The sequence below is a fragment of the Pholis gunnellus genome (assembly GCF_910591455.1).
Source record: "Pholis gunnellus genome assembly, chromosome: 6".
NCBI lineage: Eukaryota > Metazoa > Chordata > Actinopteri > Perciformes > Pholidae > Pholis > Pholis gunnellus.
The window spans coordinates 22365897-22383619 of record NC_136532.1 but is presented as its reverse complement, the minus strand read 5'-3'; the positions used below and the strand labels follow the sequence as shown (position 1 = coordinate 22383619).

General features: G+C 44.8%; 1 protein-coding gene across 1 annotated transcript in view; it reads right to left on the bottom strand.

The window, feature by feature from the left end:
* The window catches only part of notch1b (notch receptor 1b), a gene marked incomplete at its 5' end in the record, with an annotated part of 40448 nt that extends 26233 nt beyond the window's left edge, over window positions 1–14215 (bottom strand). Inside the window, 4 exons of the mRNA XM_079161379.1 lie at window positions 350–688; window positions 1365–1627; window positions 13338–13419; window positions 14158–14215. Coding sequence (XP_079017505.1) covers window positions 350–688; window positions 1365–1627; window positions 13338–13419; window positions 14158–14215 — 742 coding nt within the window. The remainder of the gene's footprint in view (window positions 1–349; window positions 689–1364; window positions 1628–13337; window positions 13420–14157) is intronic.
* Between the last annotated feature and the right edge of the window lie 3508 nt (window positions 14216–17723).

The following is a 17723-nucleotide window of genomic DNA, read 5'->3' as shown; positions in this document are numbered from 1 at the left end:
TTTTCTTCTTCAGAACGATAAACAATGTAAAGGCAGAGAGGAAGTCTTCCTCCAATCTCGACCGTTTACTTGGTCTAGAAGCTCGATGACGTAGCAACGACGAGCTACGGCGAGCTAACACACTACACACGTGCTGTACCATTGATTAATGTTTCATAACTATCCGCAAACTATTCCCCTTTTTGTGGAGCATTTTCTACTCTGACAGAGGTTAAATAAAAGTGGATGGTACAACGGTGCTGGTCACGTCAGCATTGTATTAATACAGATGTAAATGGATTGTGTGACCAGGCCTTAGAGTGACGAAAACACCTCCTCCTTCTCCATGACTGAAGTGTCACCTCCCTACCTGGCACACAGGAGCACTCGTAGCTGGTCTCTCCCTTCTGGATGCAGGTGCCTCCGTTATGGCAGGGCGACGGGTTGCAGGGCAGGTAGCGGCTCTCGCAGTGCTTCCCCGTGTACTCCTGCGGGCACTGGCACCGGTAGCCGCCGACGTCGTTGATGCACGCCCCGCCGTTCTTGCAGGGCGACTGGCTCGCGTCGCACTCGTTGACGTCCTGTTTGCAGGTCTTTCCGGAGAAGAAGGGCGTGCAGGTGCAGATGTAGTGGGACTCGATGGCGGAGCACTGGCCGCCGTTGCCGCACGGGTTTGAGGCACAGGGGTCGGCTTGTTGGCACAGTTTACCTGAGGGCACGGAGGAGAGATGTTCTAGTATCGGCCTTTTTTTGTCAGGGTTTCATTCACTGGTCAGTTTTGAGATTTTGAGCTACTTTGCTTCCACATCATGTCTTTTTGTGTCAGTAGATTTTTCCATAATGAGTTCATAAACCTCCACTTCAGTAGCACTTAAATAAACCAAACTTTACAGTCTAATTCAAATCTGTATTCTAAAGTTTTTCACAGGGGTTTGTTCATACATCTTTCATCGCCTGATTTATGAAATACTTTATTACTAATAGATGGTGAAAATTGTTGCCTATTGACAGTACATTCTGATTTATGAAGTGATAAAAATGTCCAAAATGTAAAAACCTTTTGAACCTGGCTTTAACGAATGTTCAGTTTTATGTTCTGGAAATGTGTGCACATTTGTACATATTTAACAAGATAAGGCCTTATTTGCATATTTAAACATACATTTTCAGAAAGCTTGTAATACAAAAAAATGATTGCCTTCATGTAAATAACCAACTGGGGACGTTTCATGATGATATCTGGGGTGTCTCCCTTTCAAAATAATTAAGATTTTGGCAGATCTATAGGTTGTCTATCCTGTTTATCACCTTTGCAACCCCTCAGATATGTCTCATGATCAACTCCCAAGTTAAAAACCTCTGCACTACTGTCATAGTATTGTTACCTGACCATCCAGGTGGGCAGCGGCACTTGTAGGTCTTGAGGCTCTCCAGCTCGCAGGTGCCTCCGTTGCGACACGGCGAGCTGATACAGACAGTGTTGAGGGGCGTCAGGCAGCGGCGGTCGGTGTAGCCCAGTCTGCAGGTGCAGTTGAAGTCCACCGTGTTCCCCTTGGACACGGCGCGACACGCGCCGCCGTTCTTGCACGGCGAGTTGGTGCACGGGTCACGGAACTGGCACCTGCTCCCTACGTATCCGTCCCGGCACCTGAGAAAACACAGACGGAGAGGTCAGCAGCATTCTTTTTGCAGCCCTTGACGGGTGAGGAATCTATGACGGAGATAAATGACTGCAGACTGTGACATGCATCTTTATCTTTATCTATTTAAGAATTTATTTTCCTTTATGTTAAGTATTTCATCTTTCCCCCAGGAGTTTCTACTTCACAGAACGAAAAAGCTCAAATGACTACTAACATACTGCGCAGCTATTTGATCCCACAAAAACTGGATTAAAATAAGCTCAGCTTGCTATTTCACATACCTTCAAACTGTACACTAAGACAACAAAAAATCATCTGTAAACGACATTTCCTTTCTCATGCTGGCTAGATTAATTAAAGTATGACTGATTCAAAGTTCTGAACTTTGGGCCCCCATTTAAGAAATTATTTATCAAACAAAAGATTATAAAGAACCACCATTGTATCATGAATGCAAACAATTTTCAAATGATCTAATAAAAACCTTCTTTCTGCAAGATATATTGGTCTACTAATGTCCATTCTTTCTTCATTTAAAATTTGCATTACAAAGAGTGGAATTGGTCAAAGGGAATTCCCAATTTTCATCCGTCCAATCTTTTTCAGCTGAGCACGGATGGAAGAGTTCACGGGGGTAAGACAACACTAGGGTCATCCCTTCTCTTTGCTACTGTGCTTATAAATCAGCTGCTTGGCTAACAAACAGGACTGAGTATCCATTTCTCTTAAACAACGGTCCTGTCCGTGCTGTTTTTACAACACGGCAACACGGCCATGAGAAGCTATGCTTTAAACGGGACATTCGTCTTTCTGCCGTCTTCCCCCTCGCCAACAATGTGTTTCAGGCTGTAAAACGGAGTGGTCTGAACCGAGGGGGGAGGACGGGGGACAAACTCCTGTGATGTTTCTCACAGGTTGAGTCATAAACGCAGCTCGGACCCCAGCGAACACGTTCCCAGAGGGAGAGAGAGACAGAGAGAGAGAGAGAGAGAGAGAGAGAGAGAGAGAGAGAGAGAGAGAGAGAGAGAGAGAGCTGCTGCAGATCACTGGGACACATTCACACATTAACAATTACAATGAGAGGAGTTGAAGGGAGTCCCCTGAGGATACGCACGGCTCAACAAAGAGGGGCCACACACACAGAGCACGCAGACACTCATACCTACACAGTGTGCAGTCTTTTACACACACACACACACACACACACACACACACACACACACACACACACACACACTGAAGCCAGGCTTCTGTTAAAGGCAGGGTTGGTATTTGTCTTCAAAAACATTTGGGATATTTTTGTTGATATTCTCATTACATCCTGACAGCAATCAATGAATCCAATGCTCTGTCAAAAAGAGAGAAACATCTGGTATCTGTGGCGGTCGTAGCTCTGTAATAAGCCCGTCCAATGAGACTACCTGGCTGACCATACAGCTGTGAGTACTAACAATAGCCATGTTCATTGTTTCTCTTCATTATGACATGTTAATGTTCATAATGATAATTTTGGGGGAGTGGTTTTGGAGGGAGGCCTGAAGGGGCTGTCGGTGTTGCCAACATTCATGCTAGATTTAGCAACTTTTGTAGCAGCACTGCTCGCTACTTTCATCATTCGGTCATTACGAAAACAAAAGCACCGGAGATGAGAACAAAAAAAGAAATATCTGCAGTATTTGGAATTCTTGCTCCCAATCCGTCCTTTCCAAAAGTCAGGAGGCAAGAGAACAGCAGCCATCGCGGCACCCTTCAGCAGCTCTCGGGTCTGAAATGGGCTCGCTTTGAGCCTTTTGTCAGCACTCATTCATCCCGAGGACAAGGCGGCATCTATGCCACAGTGTTTGAGCTGCAAGCCAACATTACAGGAACTTCAAAAGCACCTTAGCCCCCCCCCCGCCGCAACGCTCGTTATTCTTCCCTCCCCAGAGAGGATTTGCTTCAGCATCAGACGATAGATGGGAAGAGGATGAAAAGGAAGAGACGGTGGCGCTACCTGAAAGATTAGTGGAATAGGAATTCCTGCACAGAGGGAAAAATCGCACCGCGAATGTCTAGAAATGAAAATTTCTTAAACTTTTTTCCTTGACAAACAACAGTCTTATTTGAATACGTTGCATTTTACTCTCACGCAGGAACAATATTGAGCTTAAAACATCCTGCCGACATCAAAGCGGCCTTCCCACAACAGTAAAAACCCGCTGTCACTGTCAAATACCTGACCAGAGCCAGCAAGTCTGTTAGCCCCGAGGGGCTGGCAGGACCACGTCCCCAAACATTCCCAGGGGGTCTAGTGTGTGTGTGTGTGTGTGTGTGTGTGTGTGTGTGTGTGTGTGTGTGTGTGTGTGTGTGTGTGTGTGTGTGTGTGTGTGTGTTTAGGGACAGGGTTGCAGGACCGGCCGTGTGTTTAGACAGGGTCTCCCTCTCAGGGGATTAGGCAGCCTTAGGACTGTGGTAAGGAAAAGAAAACATCACATGCTAGGCTGCCCGCTGCACAAACAGCAGTAGTGAGTGGTGGCATGTCACCGCGGAGAGAGCGGAGAGCGGTACCTTAGCTCGGTCACGGTGGCATTAAGGGTTAAACAAGCACTGGCGACTGAAGCTGAAAGTCAAATCTGTTACATGCAAATAAAGAACAAAAAATCTCAGGCGGGCGTTCTTTACAAAATCAACACAGTAAAGTCAAGTTTTAAGTAATTGGTCGATATTGGACCCCTCACGCACATTGTAACGTTATAATACTATTCATATCTTTACTACTCCTTCCTGTTTATTCCCTTTATTACCCCTATACGTATGTACATTTCACTGCACTTTACTGCTACTTCTGGTTACTGCTAAACTGCAGTCTGTTGTCTCATTACTTGTTCTCTGTGCAATAACAACACATTTTAACCCAATCGACTCAAATTGCCAGAGTCGAGATTGTACGAGAAATTTCACTCAAAACTGTCACATGTTGAATTTTAAAATTCAAAAGATTTTGTCTTGTTACTTTAGTTGCTGTGATGTTTAAACTGTACTACTGGCAACGTTTGCAGTCTGTTGGAGAGAAGCAGCAGATCTGGCTGCTGGAGGGCCAGTCCAGTTAAGTCCCAGCGGTGGCGGGTGCTGAGGTCGTGAGGCGCCACACGAGCTCGCTGGAAAAAGGCCGCAGGGAGCAGGTGCGCATGTTAATGAGGAGACGGCAGCTGCTGCACCCGGCCATTCAAACCTCGACCCCCCCCCTTCCATCTCCCACCGCTCTGACTCCTTCCTCTGCATGGCACCCCATCCTACTACCGCCCTCAAGCCCAGACGGAGGCAGGGGCCACGCACGGCAAAGAAAATAATCTTATTAACTTCAGAATCAGTCTGAAATAGTCAGTATGACTTTTTTTCTATGAATACGATTGAGTCAGTGTGTGGTTTCCATGTAAAAACGAACCAAAATGATATTAAAGTAAACACATTTCAAGAATCAAGCTGTCGGACTGGACATTTTTTACAGTGTTGGAATCTGAACGCCCCCCCCCCCCCCCCCCCCCCCCCCCTCCCTCTTTTCCCTTCACTACTTAGCAGAGACATGAAGAGCGAGCGAGAAGGAGAGGAGAGAGGGAGAGAGAGAGCGAAGGATGAGTGGGCCCTTTGTTTTTCCTCCCCATTCAGAGTTGACCACAGGCCGGGCGCATTCAGCTGTTACACCTCCTCTTTCCTCTCCTTTCCCTCCTCTCTGTCTCCTAAAAAAAAAAAAAATCTCTCTCTTAATCGTTTCATTATATATGGCTCATCCCTGAATTTTTCTTCCCATTATTGGTTTCACTTCCTCTGTTCAAAGTCGCTGGCATCCGCTCGCTCCCCTCTGTGCACCTTCTTTACCCCCCCCCCCCCCCCCCCCCCCCCCCTTCCCTTCCCATTTGTAAGTAACCACATTAGGATTTATAAGTCTCAACTGACTGCTGCTCACTCCCCCTGAAACTCGCCTCCCAAGTTATCCCGAGCTGCTCTTCCAACGCTTTGGCGGTCTGCGATGTTTGAGGCCAAGCGTAAGGCAAAAAGAAAAGCTTAACATCCAAAACACACACAAGCAGCGGGACAAACAAAGGAGTCTGAGAGAAAGGAGGCTGGAACTGGTTTGGTTGGGTTTTTCAAGGGGGAGAAAGACAGAAAGGGGTTGCCAGTCCAGAGGGAATTTGCGTGTTTACTCCAAAGAGTCCCCTGTGCTGAGTCTTAACCCGAGGCTCACTTTCTGTGGCTCCTTGAAAAAAAAACCTCAATACCTGGCATCTGCCCCTCGCAAAACAGCCCGGCGTCTGACACCGAGGCCCGAAAGACAAACAGAGAGAGACGCTGCCCCCCCCCCCCCCCCCCCTTACCTCGGTGCACGTGGACGCACTGTGCAAACACACTCCGGCTGAGGTGCGAGCCGTAAGTCAACCGTAGCACACGCTAGGCAAGGAATGCTAACAGTTTGCTCTTTAACTTGGCGAGAGCCCGTCAAATACACGCTCAGCACAAAACAGCTTTTACAGCCGGCAAGCTTAACTGCCTCAATAAGAGCAGAAACTTAGAAATATGGTGGTGGTGGTGGTGGTGGTGGTGTGGGGGGGGGGGGGGGAGACAAAAGATATTCAACGACTCTTTTATGGAGTCTTGGCTGTATTCAAAACAAACAGGGAAAAGCAGCTGCTTCAACAAGAGAAATCTGCTGGCATAATCTCAACAGCAGCAGGTAAACTGGGCCGCTGGAAAGGTAAATAAAGAAGACATGAAAAGAGGCGCACAAATCAGAAGCTGAGCAAATATCAGGTGTTAGGGAGGGATCGTATAACTGCAGGACAGCAGTGGAATTATCCCGGCGGTGAGGCCGATACTGTTATTATCTTTTCTGTCATCCCCGAGCCCAGTAGGCCTCATTGTTCTCCTCTGCGCTCTCACTCCCGGGCCGGCTCTTCTTCTATTGCCGCCGCAGTAGCCCGTGGCAACAGGTCCGCGACACTGATGGGATGCATAACACAGGGGCCGGGCGGCGGCTCGAGCCCGCAGCAGATGTTGTGGTGACATCTGACCCTTGGCCAGGCGTCACTCTGAAAGGGGCTTTCCTCAGTGCCGGGGCCAATCTGCCATCTGCCATCTTTCTGAGGTCACACACACACACACACACACACACACAGACGGGGGACGGAGGCTTTGGACGTATAATATGTGGGCTACACATGTGCACTGTATACAAATAAAAAACCTGGAGAGAGAGAGAGAGAGGGCGCAGATTTTGGCAGCCGTACGGACTCCAATCTGTATCCATTTTAAGAAGCTTAGTGAATTAGGTTGTGCTTTTATACAAGCATTGTGCCTTGTAAAGCTCTGTGGGAGACAGAGTCAGAGTCGGGTTCCATTTCTGTAAATATAACATAATTGAGATTATTTTAGGATTATTCTTTGTTTAGCCCACTTATTTAGATATTTAATGACACTAAATAAGTCATGTTCAGGATGTTAGATAAAGGAAAAAAATGGGGTTTATTACAGCTTTGATAATACTTAATGGTTTTGGAAATCAGATCTATTGTTACTGATAACACAGCACTCGCCATAGAACACGTGACATATCTACAATAAAGGCTGAGACGGCAGCAAACACGCAAGCCAACAGATTACATTAAACCACTTTATCTGGAGACATGAGTGAAAGTGAAAGCGCCCCAAATGTCGCTCATCATTCAATGCAGTGGAAAGCTGTGTTCATCCACAGCTACTGTAAGTCAGGCGGGTCAAAGGTGAAGAAGGAGCTAATCAATTAGTTGCCTTTCTTTGCTTTCTCTCCTCGTCTGGATGGCCAAAAAGATGTAAATAACAGTTATGCTTTAAGTCATTTAAAACATCTCTCTCTCTCTCTCTCTCTCTCTCTCTCTCTCTCTCTCTCTCTCTCTCTCTCTCTCTCTCTCTCTCTCTCTCTCTCAGGTGTCTCCTTCAGTCCCCCCCCCCCCCATCCCTCCTGTCTCCCACCCGTTCTCATTTCCTGGCTGTTTGGTCCTGTGCCTGGTTTAAGTCTCCTTTAGCCTCGTCTGATCTGTTTTTAAAGCGTTGCCCCGAGGGGGGGGGGGGGGCAACACACTTCCCTCTCTCTTTTTGCCCTCTCTTGTGTTTTCCCAGCAGCCTTCGGTGGCTAACCACTGTGACAACTCTGAAAATCGATACTGAAATGCACGCTTAAATCCAATCACACAAATCCGAGTCTAGTGAAATGAAAATAGCTCTTTCACTAAAACCAAAGCTGGCACAGAAAAAAAAAAACCAGGGTTGTTGTTTGTTGTGGAGTTAAAACCAAAGTTACCACCAAATCCCCACTGGCTACAGAAATTACAGGGGAAACGCTGTCCCTCTCTCCCTCTCCTTACATGCATCCTTCTTTTCCTTCCTCTCTAATCGTACAGGAGAGCTGACCTGGCCAGCCCACATCTGGCAGCCTTCATTAGAGACCCTGTTTATTTGGGAGCGCTACGGACACGGCCCATGGGAAAGAGTCAGCTTCCCCAGGGACCAACCACTCAGTGTGTGTGTGTGTGTGTGTGTGTGTGTGTGTGTGAATGTCTTGAGAGTCTTAGCAGCTCTAATGACTTCTGCCACTGCCGACTTTACGAGGCTGGGAACCACTTTAGGGCTTTACTGGTGTCTGAAGGTGTATCTGCAACCGGACACTCAGGTTGTTGCTGTACACGGCGACTTCAAGGTCTGAGCCAGAGCACGGCAAAATGACACTTTTCACTTCATCCTCCCGGTCCCCCCCTAAATCAAGACCAGGACTCAACTGCCAGATTGTATAAGCTGCACAGTTTATTCATGTATTCTGGGAGTTAACAAAAATGAACTTTTGGCTGTTGAGCGGTAACGTGCAAGCCAGTGTCTGCTCGCTCTGCAAATTATGTTGTTAAGGGTCGAAATGCCACTTTGTATTGTTTCGATATCAAAACAGTTATTGTGAATACGTGTGTTATCTGCTCAAAAACATCGTCGTAATATTTCCGACAGTAAACTATCGTGTTAGCTGCCTGTAGCAGTGGAGAACTAATTGACTAGCTAAAGTTCAGACAGAGTTGACGGAGCAATCATCATTAAACATAATCCCACTTTTGAATGTAATGATGAGAATAATGAGTCATTTCAGGTGTCAACAGTAATGTAGCACCTTTGAAGTAGACTCAAAGTGAGAAAACAGTCTTGAATTTGTTTACATTTTAGCAAAACTGGCGGCATTAAAAGTATGCCGAATAAGCTATTATCAGTTCCTTTTTTGCAATGTACCCATGGATGTGCAGACAACCATCACTGGATTACTGTAATACTGAACAACACCTAAAAACGTGAAGGAGTTCTGGTCTTTTGCTGTTATTTCTAAGCAGATTTAGGGACGTTTATTTATGATGGACATCAAAGATGATGACATCCTTGGGAAGTGTAAGTCACGATCTAATCTAAGACCCCTAAAAATGCATTATTATTATTATCATAAAGTAATCCTGGCTTAAACACTGCGACTTGTCATGTGTGGATAAATGTTGTAACTCATGATCCTTGAGGAATCTTTTTTTCCTCTCCTTGTAACGGATACCATGATTATTATCAGTCTCACAATCTGCATTGCTGCTTAACTGAACCACAAAGCCATCACACTCCATTCTCCTAAATATCCTGTGAGTGCGCGTGTATCAGCAGCGACTGAAAGCGAAACGCACACCTGGCAGACAAAGTCAATCTGTTCCCGTGTGGAGCTGAATTGGGCAAAACCACAAGTAATCACGGGTATTATGGAGGATGCTGCTGTGCTCCCTCTTAGTTGTTATACTATAACCCACAGACAGGTGGTCTGGCTGAAAGAGAAAAAGAAATGAGGAAGTGTGGTTTGGAGTATGCCCAGTGTCTTTGTCCCACACACACACACACACATGCTGTCAGTCCTCTCAGTCTGCGATCAAAGTTTATGGGATTTGTCTTGGCATATGCCAACGAGGGAGGCTCAAATATCACTAATCCTCCGCGCTGAAGTTCCCCGCCACCAAGTCACTTCATTCAGCCAGAACACTCTGACGATCGGCCCTCTCACCAGCCGGACTCTCGCCAACGGGAACCCGACACCGGCGGCAGCGGCCATATAAAAGCCTCGCGCTCTGTGTTTCTCGTTGTGTGATGATATGATCAGATACGGCACCTTTTCTTCCCTCGGGCCACTCTGAGGCTGTTTCCTGACTCTGAATGGATGCGTCTGGGTACACAGTAGTGTGTGTGTGTGTGTGTGTGTGTGTGTGTGTGTGTGTGTGTGTGTGTGTGTGTGTGTGTGTTGAGATAGACTCATCTGACCAGAGCCTGAACAGAGGTACCATTAAGGAATCCCCAGAACAAGGGCTCACTTTCATTGAAGTGGTTGCATACTGTAGCAGTCGCCGCACATACCAGCGAGGAATTAAAAGACTGTTTATCTTATTCAAACACAGAGAAACCCCTCAAGGACAACAATTGGGATTTGCAATCGGCGACACAAAAATAACAAATGAAGCATCTACAGAAAGAGTCAGTGGTGATGGAGAGTTGGTGAATACAAGTACTTCAGCCACGTGTCACGGGTATCAAACCTTAAATATCAGCTGCTGTGTGTTTGTGGCATTAAGTATTGAAAGCTGTATCAAGTATCAAACGTTAGCGAGCGACGCATGGCCAGATTCTCAGTCTTGGTTACTTGTGTATTTGTATCTATTCAGATACAAATAAGAAAATCCCCAAATGTTACTCATTTAAATGTCCTTATTATTTCCTCATGTCAAGACAAACTGATGTAAAGATAAGCTTGGATTGTTTTGTTAAAAGAAAATGTAGTTTATTTCTTAAACAAGCTCATGGATCACACTGGAACTAATATAAGTCTTTAAGTCTACAAGTTTTGGAGAGCATTTTCAAAACTCTGTCTCTGTGATATGCTTGCTTCCTTTCCAGTCCGGCCTCATGCATTCAAACTCTGTGCCTTCATCTAACTCGAGGAACCCAAACGACCACGTGACCCTCTGCGATCAACAGGCTGTCAGTTGTATTTTTTCGTCACGCCGACTAACCGGCGATGAAGGTCTGTGATCTCTCAGCAGCGTCCTTCCCCTGCCGGACGTCTCTCATCTCTTCAGGGCAGAGAGAGAGAAGCGCCGCCGGGAGCCGCTTTTGATTCTGGCCGTTGTGCGTGCACACTGGAATTTGCGAGTTATTTTTCCTGGTCGGGAGTTCTCTCTCGGCTCCGTCACTGCCTCGCTCCTGCTGCCAAGCCTCGGCGCTAAATGAGAGGCCTCTTTGGAGATAAACTTCAGTCGGGATCTCACGAGGCCGGTCGCGGGCCAGATATGGAGAGGGAGGTGGTATTCGTGGTATGGCATGTCAAGTAGGCATCTCTGTCACACAAAATAAAACTGAAGCATCCAATCCCACTCGCTCCTCCTCGACACGACACTTGAGTTCATAAGCGGCGGCTTTTCGATCGAGGAGAAACTAAATCGTAATCCTGGCCATCTGGATATCACAAGCAGATTAAATATACATCAATTAACTCTTGACCTTTAACTAAAGCCCAGTAAACAGTACAGTATAATGTATTTGTTGGAGCTGACAAAGTCATCCCAGGGATGTCATCTGGGTTTCTGTGGTCAGGGATTGAGATGTTATAGAACTTTAATAACAAACTGGGTGACTTCACCAGGGAGGGTCCAAGGGAAGATGCTGCCGTTTGCATTTTCTTGGATCCTACCAGGAAAATATTTTTTACATGACTAATAGCACTGAAAGGCTGGATACCATCAGATCGGCTGCATTGCATTTATGGAGGCGTAATGCTTGATCGTAAGCACCGAGCGTCCTCTGACAATGTGAAGAGGCACACGCTGACCTCACAGCTACAGAAGAAAAATATCTTCCATGTTGCTTTCAAGAGATTTTGTCGACAATATTAGTCTCAAAATACAGAACAAAAGTCATTTCCACACATGTGGAATCACACAACAGCAGCAACTTGAACCCTCACATGACATTCGAATCAGAAGGAATAAAGAGCAGTGGCTGTGTGTCAGTTTTAAGGCGTGTCCACAGAGACTGTTGATGGCTTCACTTGAAGCAGAACAAAATGCGAAAGCGAGCCTAATATCACTAAAATGATCTAAAATCACGAAGAATACCCATCTCAACTTCCCGGAGCCTAAAGTAGTTAGTTCAGTAGTTAGTTCAACCAAAAGCTGCAAACTCAAAGATATTCAGTTTATAATGCTACGTGATGAAGAATAGCGTTAAGTCTTCACATTAGAGAATATACTTTGCCATTTAATCTCTACTTGATTAACCAATCTTCAAAATTATTTTCCTTTGCGATCAATTTATGGATTAACCGACTCATCGTTTCAGCTCAGCGTTTCTGCTGTGAACTATTTTGCCGCCTGAACTTGATGAACCGAAACTTTTTCTCCCGGCCCTCTGGTGGCACGGTGACGACCGATGCAGCCACGTTTTCAAACACACTCCAGAACACTGCTGCTGCTGCGCGCTCAAACCTTTTGAAAACTGCGAGGACGTCCATCTCCGTGTTTAATTGGCGAAGTCTGGTGGAGGAGGACAGCGCAGGGGCACAATGATGGCTTTGTTGCCCAATGAGGAGGACGGGGAGGGGAGGGCTGATTAAGGGCTTAATAACACAACCAGACCAAATTAAGATGTGGCGGGGGGCCAAGATGGCTGCCCTGGCTGTCTTACAGTTTCGGAGCCGTGACCCAACCGGCCCGATCGGTCGCCCCGGTCAGCGAGCTCTGCGACAGTAAGAGGACACTGGCTGGTGCTGCTCATGCCAGGATGGAAATAGAGCCAAGCGCAAAGTAGGCTATTGTTGTAAAAGAATAAAATAAAGAGAGAGTTCTGGGCAAAGCCGGAGCTTATTGGTTTACATGTGGACTGACAACATCTACAAATACTAAAAGAAGGACAAAATGTGGATCGTGTTTCCATTTTTTTATCAGGTTAAAAAACAACCACCCAATGCCATCTGTCCAGGGGAATGAGAGAGGGAGGGAGAGGGAGAGAGCACTGAGGGCCATTGAGGAAGGGACACAATCCCAGGAGAGAGGAGGGGTTGTAGTGGGGGGGGGGGGGGGGGGGGGGGGGGTAGGAGGACAGGGTCTGAGGGTCTCTCTGGGAAGCCTCACCCAGATTAGTCACACAGAATTAATCGCAGCGGAGAACAATGGTCGCCGAGCTTCTGGCAACCCCAGCTGTCGCTCCGCGAAAGAAAAGAAAAGCAAGATTTAGGGCTGCGAGAGTTCGGCTGCAGACGGGAGAGTGTGGTGGCAGTCTCACACACACACACACACACACACACTCTCTCTCTCTCTCTCTCTCTCTCTCTCTCTCTCTCTCTCTCTCTCTCTCTCTGACCCCCGCACTCTCTCTCTCTCTCTCTCTCTCTCTCTCTCTCTCTCTCTGTGACCCCTGTCCTCATCAATGTCCACTCATTTCTGTCTCAGCTCTCGGACCATTTGCCTCCCAGAAATAGCAACACTGGTGTGAGCACTAACCCCCCCCCCCTCCCCCCCTTTTTTTTTTACAGACCTCACATGTCAACCAAAAATCTGAGTCATGTCAAATTCCACATTCACACAAATCTCCTCTGCAGGTGTTCCTCACCATTTATCGGTTAAGGAGACGAGGACACAGATGTTGAACACTTACTTGCACTCTCCATTGCCGTCTAGAGTTGCTTCACACCTCCCCTGGTTCAAACACGACTCCGTGGGCATGGAGCATCTTAGACCTGCGAAGGGAGAGTTTTAATACACCTGCTGAAACTTTGAAGGAACTTTCAAGCAACCAGTTGTTATCACAGTCAATGGGATGCAGCGAATGTTTGTTTTCCACAGGGGAATTACACAAATAGCACATGTTATCCCCCATAAATGTGAAGTCTAGGTGTGACTCTTGCCACCTTCAGAAGAGCAGGTTTTTTTTGTGGTGAACAGGGGGACTTGACACTGGTTTGGCAGTTGCATGCTCCTTACTGCAGCTGTCCCAGAGAGAATGGGCCATTTGGGGAGTAACACAGCAATAAAATAAACACACACACACACGCACTGCTCTGAATCTTAACTGGAAAGGCAAATACAGCTAGTGAGAAAAAAGTGAAGTGTTTGCTGGACAAGTGCGCACCATCAGCTGCCCCGGGGGCGGTGTACAAAATAAAAGCATGAATTGATCCCGTTTGCAACACAGGAGTGCAAAGGATGATGCCAACAGGTGCATGGAATAATGTAAGTAAAGTTGATTCATGTAAATTATCAGTAAACTGAGGAAACCTGCAGGATGAGTAAAAAAAAAAGAAGTTGCTCTACTTCAGTTTCAGTCCATCAGTTTTCAAAGCAGTGAATGCAACAAGTTCAAATCAAACTCCACTCTGAGCTTTAAAGAGTAAATAAAACATAGAGCCACATTTTCTTACATTACTGATTAAGAAAAGTGAGATTTGTCCCCCCCCCCCCTCGCGCGCGCAACTTACCTCGTGTTAGTGCTATCAGCGACAACAAGAAAGTTAGTTTCACAAAGAAAATATGCATTCCTTCTGGTTTAAAATGGTTGTACAAATCCACGTGGGTTTTTCATAGATCCGATCGTGTGTCTTCCTCTCCGTTAGGTAAAAACAAAAACAAATACACGTTCAGTTCATCCTCGAGTAGATCCACAGAGAGAAAGTGAAGCGCGTCTGAGAACTCCGAGCATGAGATGTTGTCACTTCAGATCCCGGGTTGGAAATGACTTGAGGGGACGCGCCTCTCCATCCGCTGCACTGAGGGGCGTTATTCTTTCACACACACACACACACACACACACACGCGCGCGCGCACACACGCGCGCGCGCTTGTTCCCAGACAAGCCGTACAACTCGCTGAGCAAATTTTTTTTTTTTTTTCTTCTTATCATTTCCCGGGCGTTTTTTTCCTCTGTCGTGATTGGTTAATTAACAAGTTTGAATCATTAGTACAGCAATTAGTCTGTGCCGGCAGTTTTCATCACAGTCGTATCATGTAGCCTAATGTAAAGTAAAGTTAGCTATGGCATTAGTCCAAACAGTAAACAATAAGTCCTGATAACAAGTCATTTATACAGGAAGTTTAAAACTTAAACTTTATTATCTTTAGGGGGGAAAAAACATTTTTTACACAATAAATGACAGTTTGCTTGAACCAAAGATGCTCTGTAACTTGAGCATTTTATTTTATGCTAATCTAATATAAAGCTAAATGTGGCTCATAATGCTGATAAGTGTACACTGAAACCAGTATTTCACCACCATGTAACTACCGTCCACCAGTGGAGATATGAGTTGATATCTGAAAACTTGACATTGTTTCAAAATGTCTAAAAGCACTCAGATGAGCACCAAGTATACTTGTTTTGGCAGCCAGCCCAGTTCTTTATTTTATATTTTTAAGGCACCTCAAAAGATACAGTTACAGCTGTCTAATAAACTGCTGGTGCAAACGCTGTATCTTTGTAACTTGCTGGAAGGTTTTTTAGACAAGAGTCACAATCCGTACAACAAATAGGAAAGAGAAATCAAATCGGCCAAATGCAGCTTTAATCTAGAAACTAGTGATTCAGTGTTTTGGATCACCTGCATCATAGCCTCACCACCTGACAAAGCCTGGGAAGCAACCGGTTAACAGTTAGGATCTTCTACACAGATAAATAAATGCTGACAGCAACTCACGTAGGTTTTTTTGCTGAGCCAGCCAGAGTCCACAGAAACGGGAGAAGTTTCCCATCAGGTGGTTGTGAACAGAGTCTGAGCAGCTTCACACAGGTAGCCGCTGCCATGCACCGGTGGAAAAGACCGACTGATATACTATTTATGTAGTTTTACTTTTTCTAACTGGGGTCAGAGGGTTAAGATAGAGTTTAACCTCTCCTTTACGTGGTAACAACAAGGAGATAATAAGGACAATAAATGGATCCTTCCAAAATCTGATTTTATAACTAAGCAATATAATACAACAATAAATAAAATAGCAGCTTTCACACACAATGCAACTCAAAGTAAACAAACCGGTTAGAATTAAAGATGCTCCTCATCTTAAGATCTCCTCATTTTAAGAAATACGCTAATGCATTATGGGAAGTGTAGGATCCAGTGTTTTTGGAGTCTGATCGATATCACAGACTAAAAAGTCATGATCTCAACTTTTTCTGCTTTGATTTTGATGATGTTTATTTAAATGTCGTCTCTTGCAAGCCCTCCAAATAGTGCAATAGAAAAACCCTTTAAAATAATACTTGTTTTCCCATGCTCATCTGTCGTACTAGAAAAACAGCTGGGCTAACAGTTCATTGTTGACTAAACAATCTCCTCTCAAGCTTCACCTATAGCTCTTGTGTCAGCTGGTTCTCGTCAGGAGACAAATGTTAGATAAGGATAAAGTCATGGAACTGTAAACGTTCTGTTTTTTTTACATTCTGAGCACTTTTTAAGCCAATGAGAAGTCCTAAACGTGCTCAGAATAATGGAAAGTTTCAACAGAACCGAACAAACTTCCTCTGCGAGGAAAGAGTCGACAAGTAAACCGACTGTTAGTGGAGATTGATGTGTGATTAGCTGAGTTTATTCTCTTTCCTGGAGCCACAACAGTCCGCTATCCTCTCTTATTAACATTTGTAATCCTTTTATAACGTTAAATCAAAGTAGATTTAATGTGGCTTTTTTATACTGATCAACAGAAAAAGACTCTTTTCAATCAACTTTTCCTGAAGTGGCTTGCCGTGTCGCTCAGTCTTCATGATGTCCCTTTTTTTGTAACGTTTATTTATACTTCAATCAATTGAAACCTCTCGACTACACGCAGGTACATCCTTTTAAAGGGTAAAATAATCCACTTTTACACATTAAATGGTATTTTTCTGATGATTTGTGTAAACATTTTTTAAAAAAGCTACACTAAATCTACTTTGATTCAATATTATAAAACATGAAAACCTACAAAGGAGGTGATTCTTTTTTTATGGGAACTGCATTTGTCGGGTTACACAATGTGTTGCAACGGTTACAGTAGTAGAGAGTTGTCAGATATAATCAAAAGTGCAGGATAACTGACAAACACAGGAATCCTTTTAGATGCAGTCATTCAGGATTGTTAACCGTAGGCAAGTGTCTCTTTCAACACCCTCATATTTTTTTTTATTTTTTTTATTTAACCACAGAGCGATTACTTGAACACTCTGGCAGGACATTACAGGTAAAACAACTGCCAGAGAGCAAAGGAAAAAAACACATCAAGCAGACGTTTAAAGCCTGAGGGCAGACAGAGCGTAGCAGGGCTGGAAGACGCAACGATGGAGAGAAAACTGTTAAAACAAGGAGTTGGAGGTCACACTGAAAAGATGTGTGCAAACATGTTAATCAGTCTGTTCACATGCACACTAAAACATGATTATAGTCAGATTAAGGCGATACTATCAGGCCATTGTCATGTAAATGTCTCAGTCTGGTCATCTCATAATCAGCTTTGGCTGTTCGGCTATTAACCCACCTCGATGACAGCTCAATCAGTCACTTAATTTAATCACCTTAAGAGGATAGCAGGATTTCATTTGTTGTTTTGAATGATCACATGCAGTGTTTCTGTGTCAAAACAGAGCTCATGGCGAGTGTTGGTGGAAAAGTAGAATACATTTTAAACTAAATGTGGACTTTCAGGTGAGATTGCTTAGACACCTGCTGACTCTAAAGCTCATGTTTCACGCCAACATGAAGTCATTAAACTGCTCAGGAGAAGAAATGACAATGAAAAACATTTTATTTTAATCAAATAAATCAATAAAATGAAACTTGGAATAGCATCTGTGAACCATACAAACATTTAAATACGGAACTATTACATTTATTCTGTTCTTTATGCATATATTTATTATACAAACCAGATGTGATACATGACTATGCACTGTTTTCATAAGCAGGTTAAAGCTACAGAACAGCTGGTGCTGATAGAGTGGGCTCACAAATGTTTTTTTTAAATTATGGTAAAAAAAACATTATTCGCAGCCCCATGTCGACCTTAAATCCAGGTACGA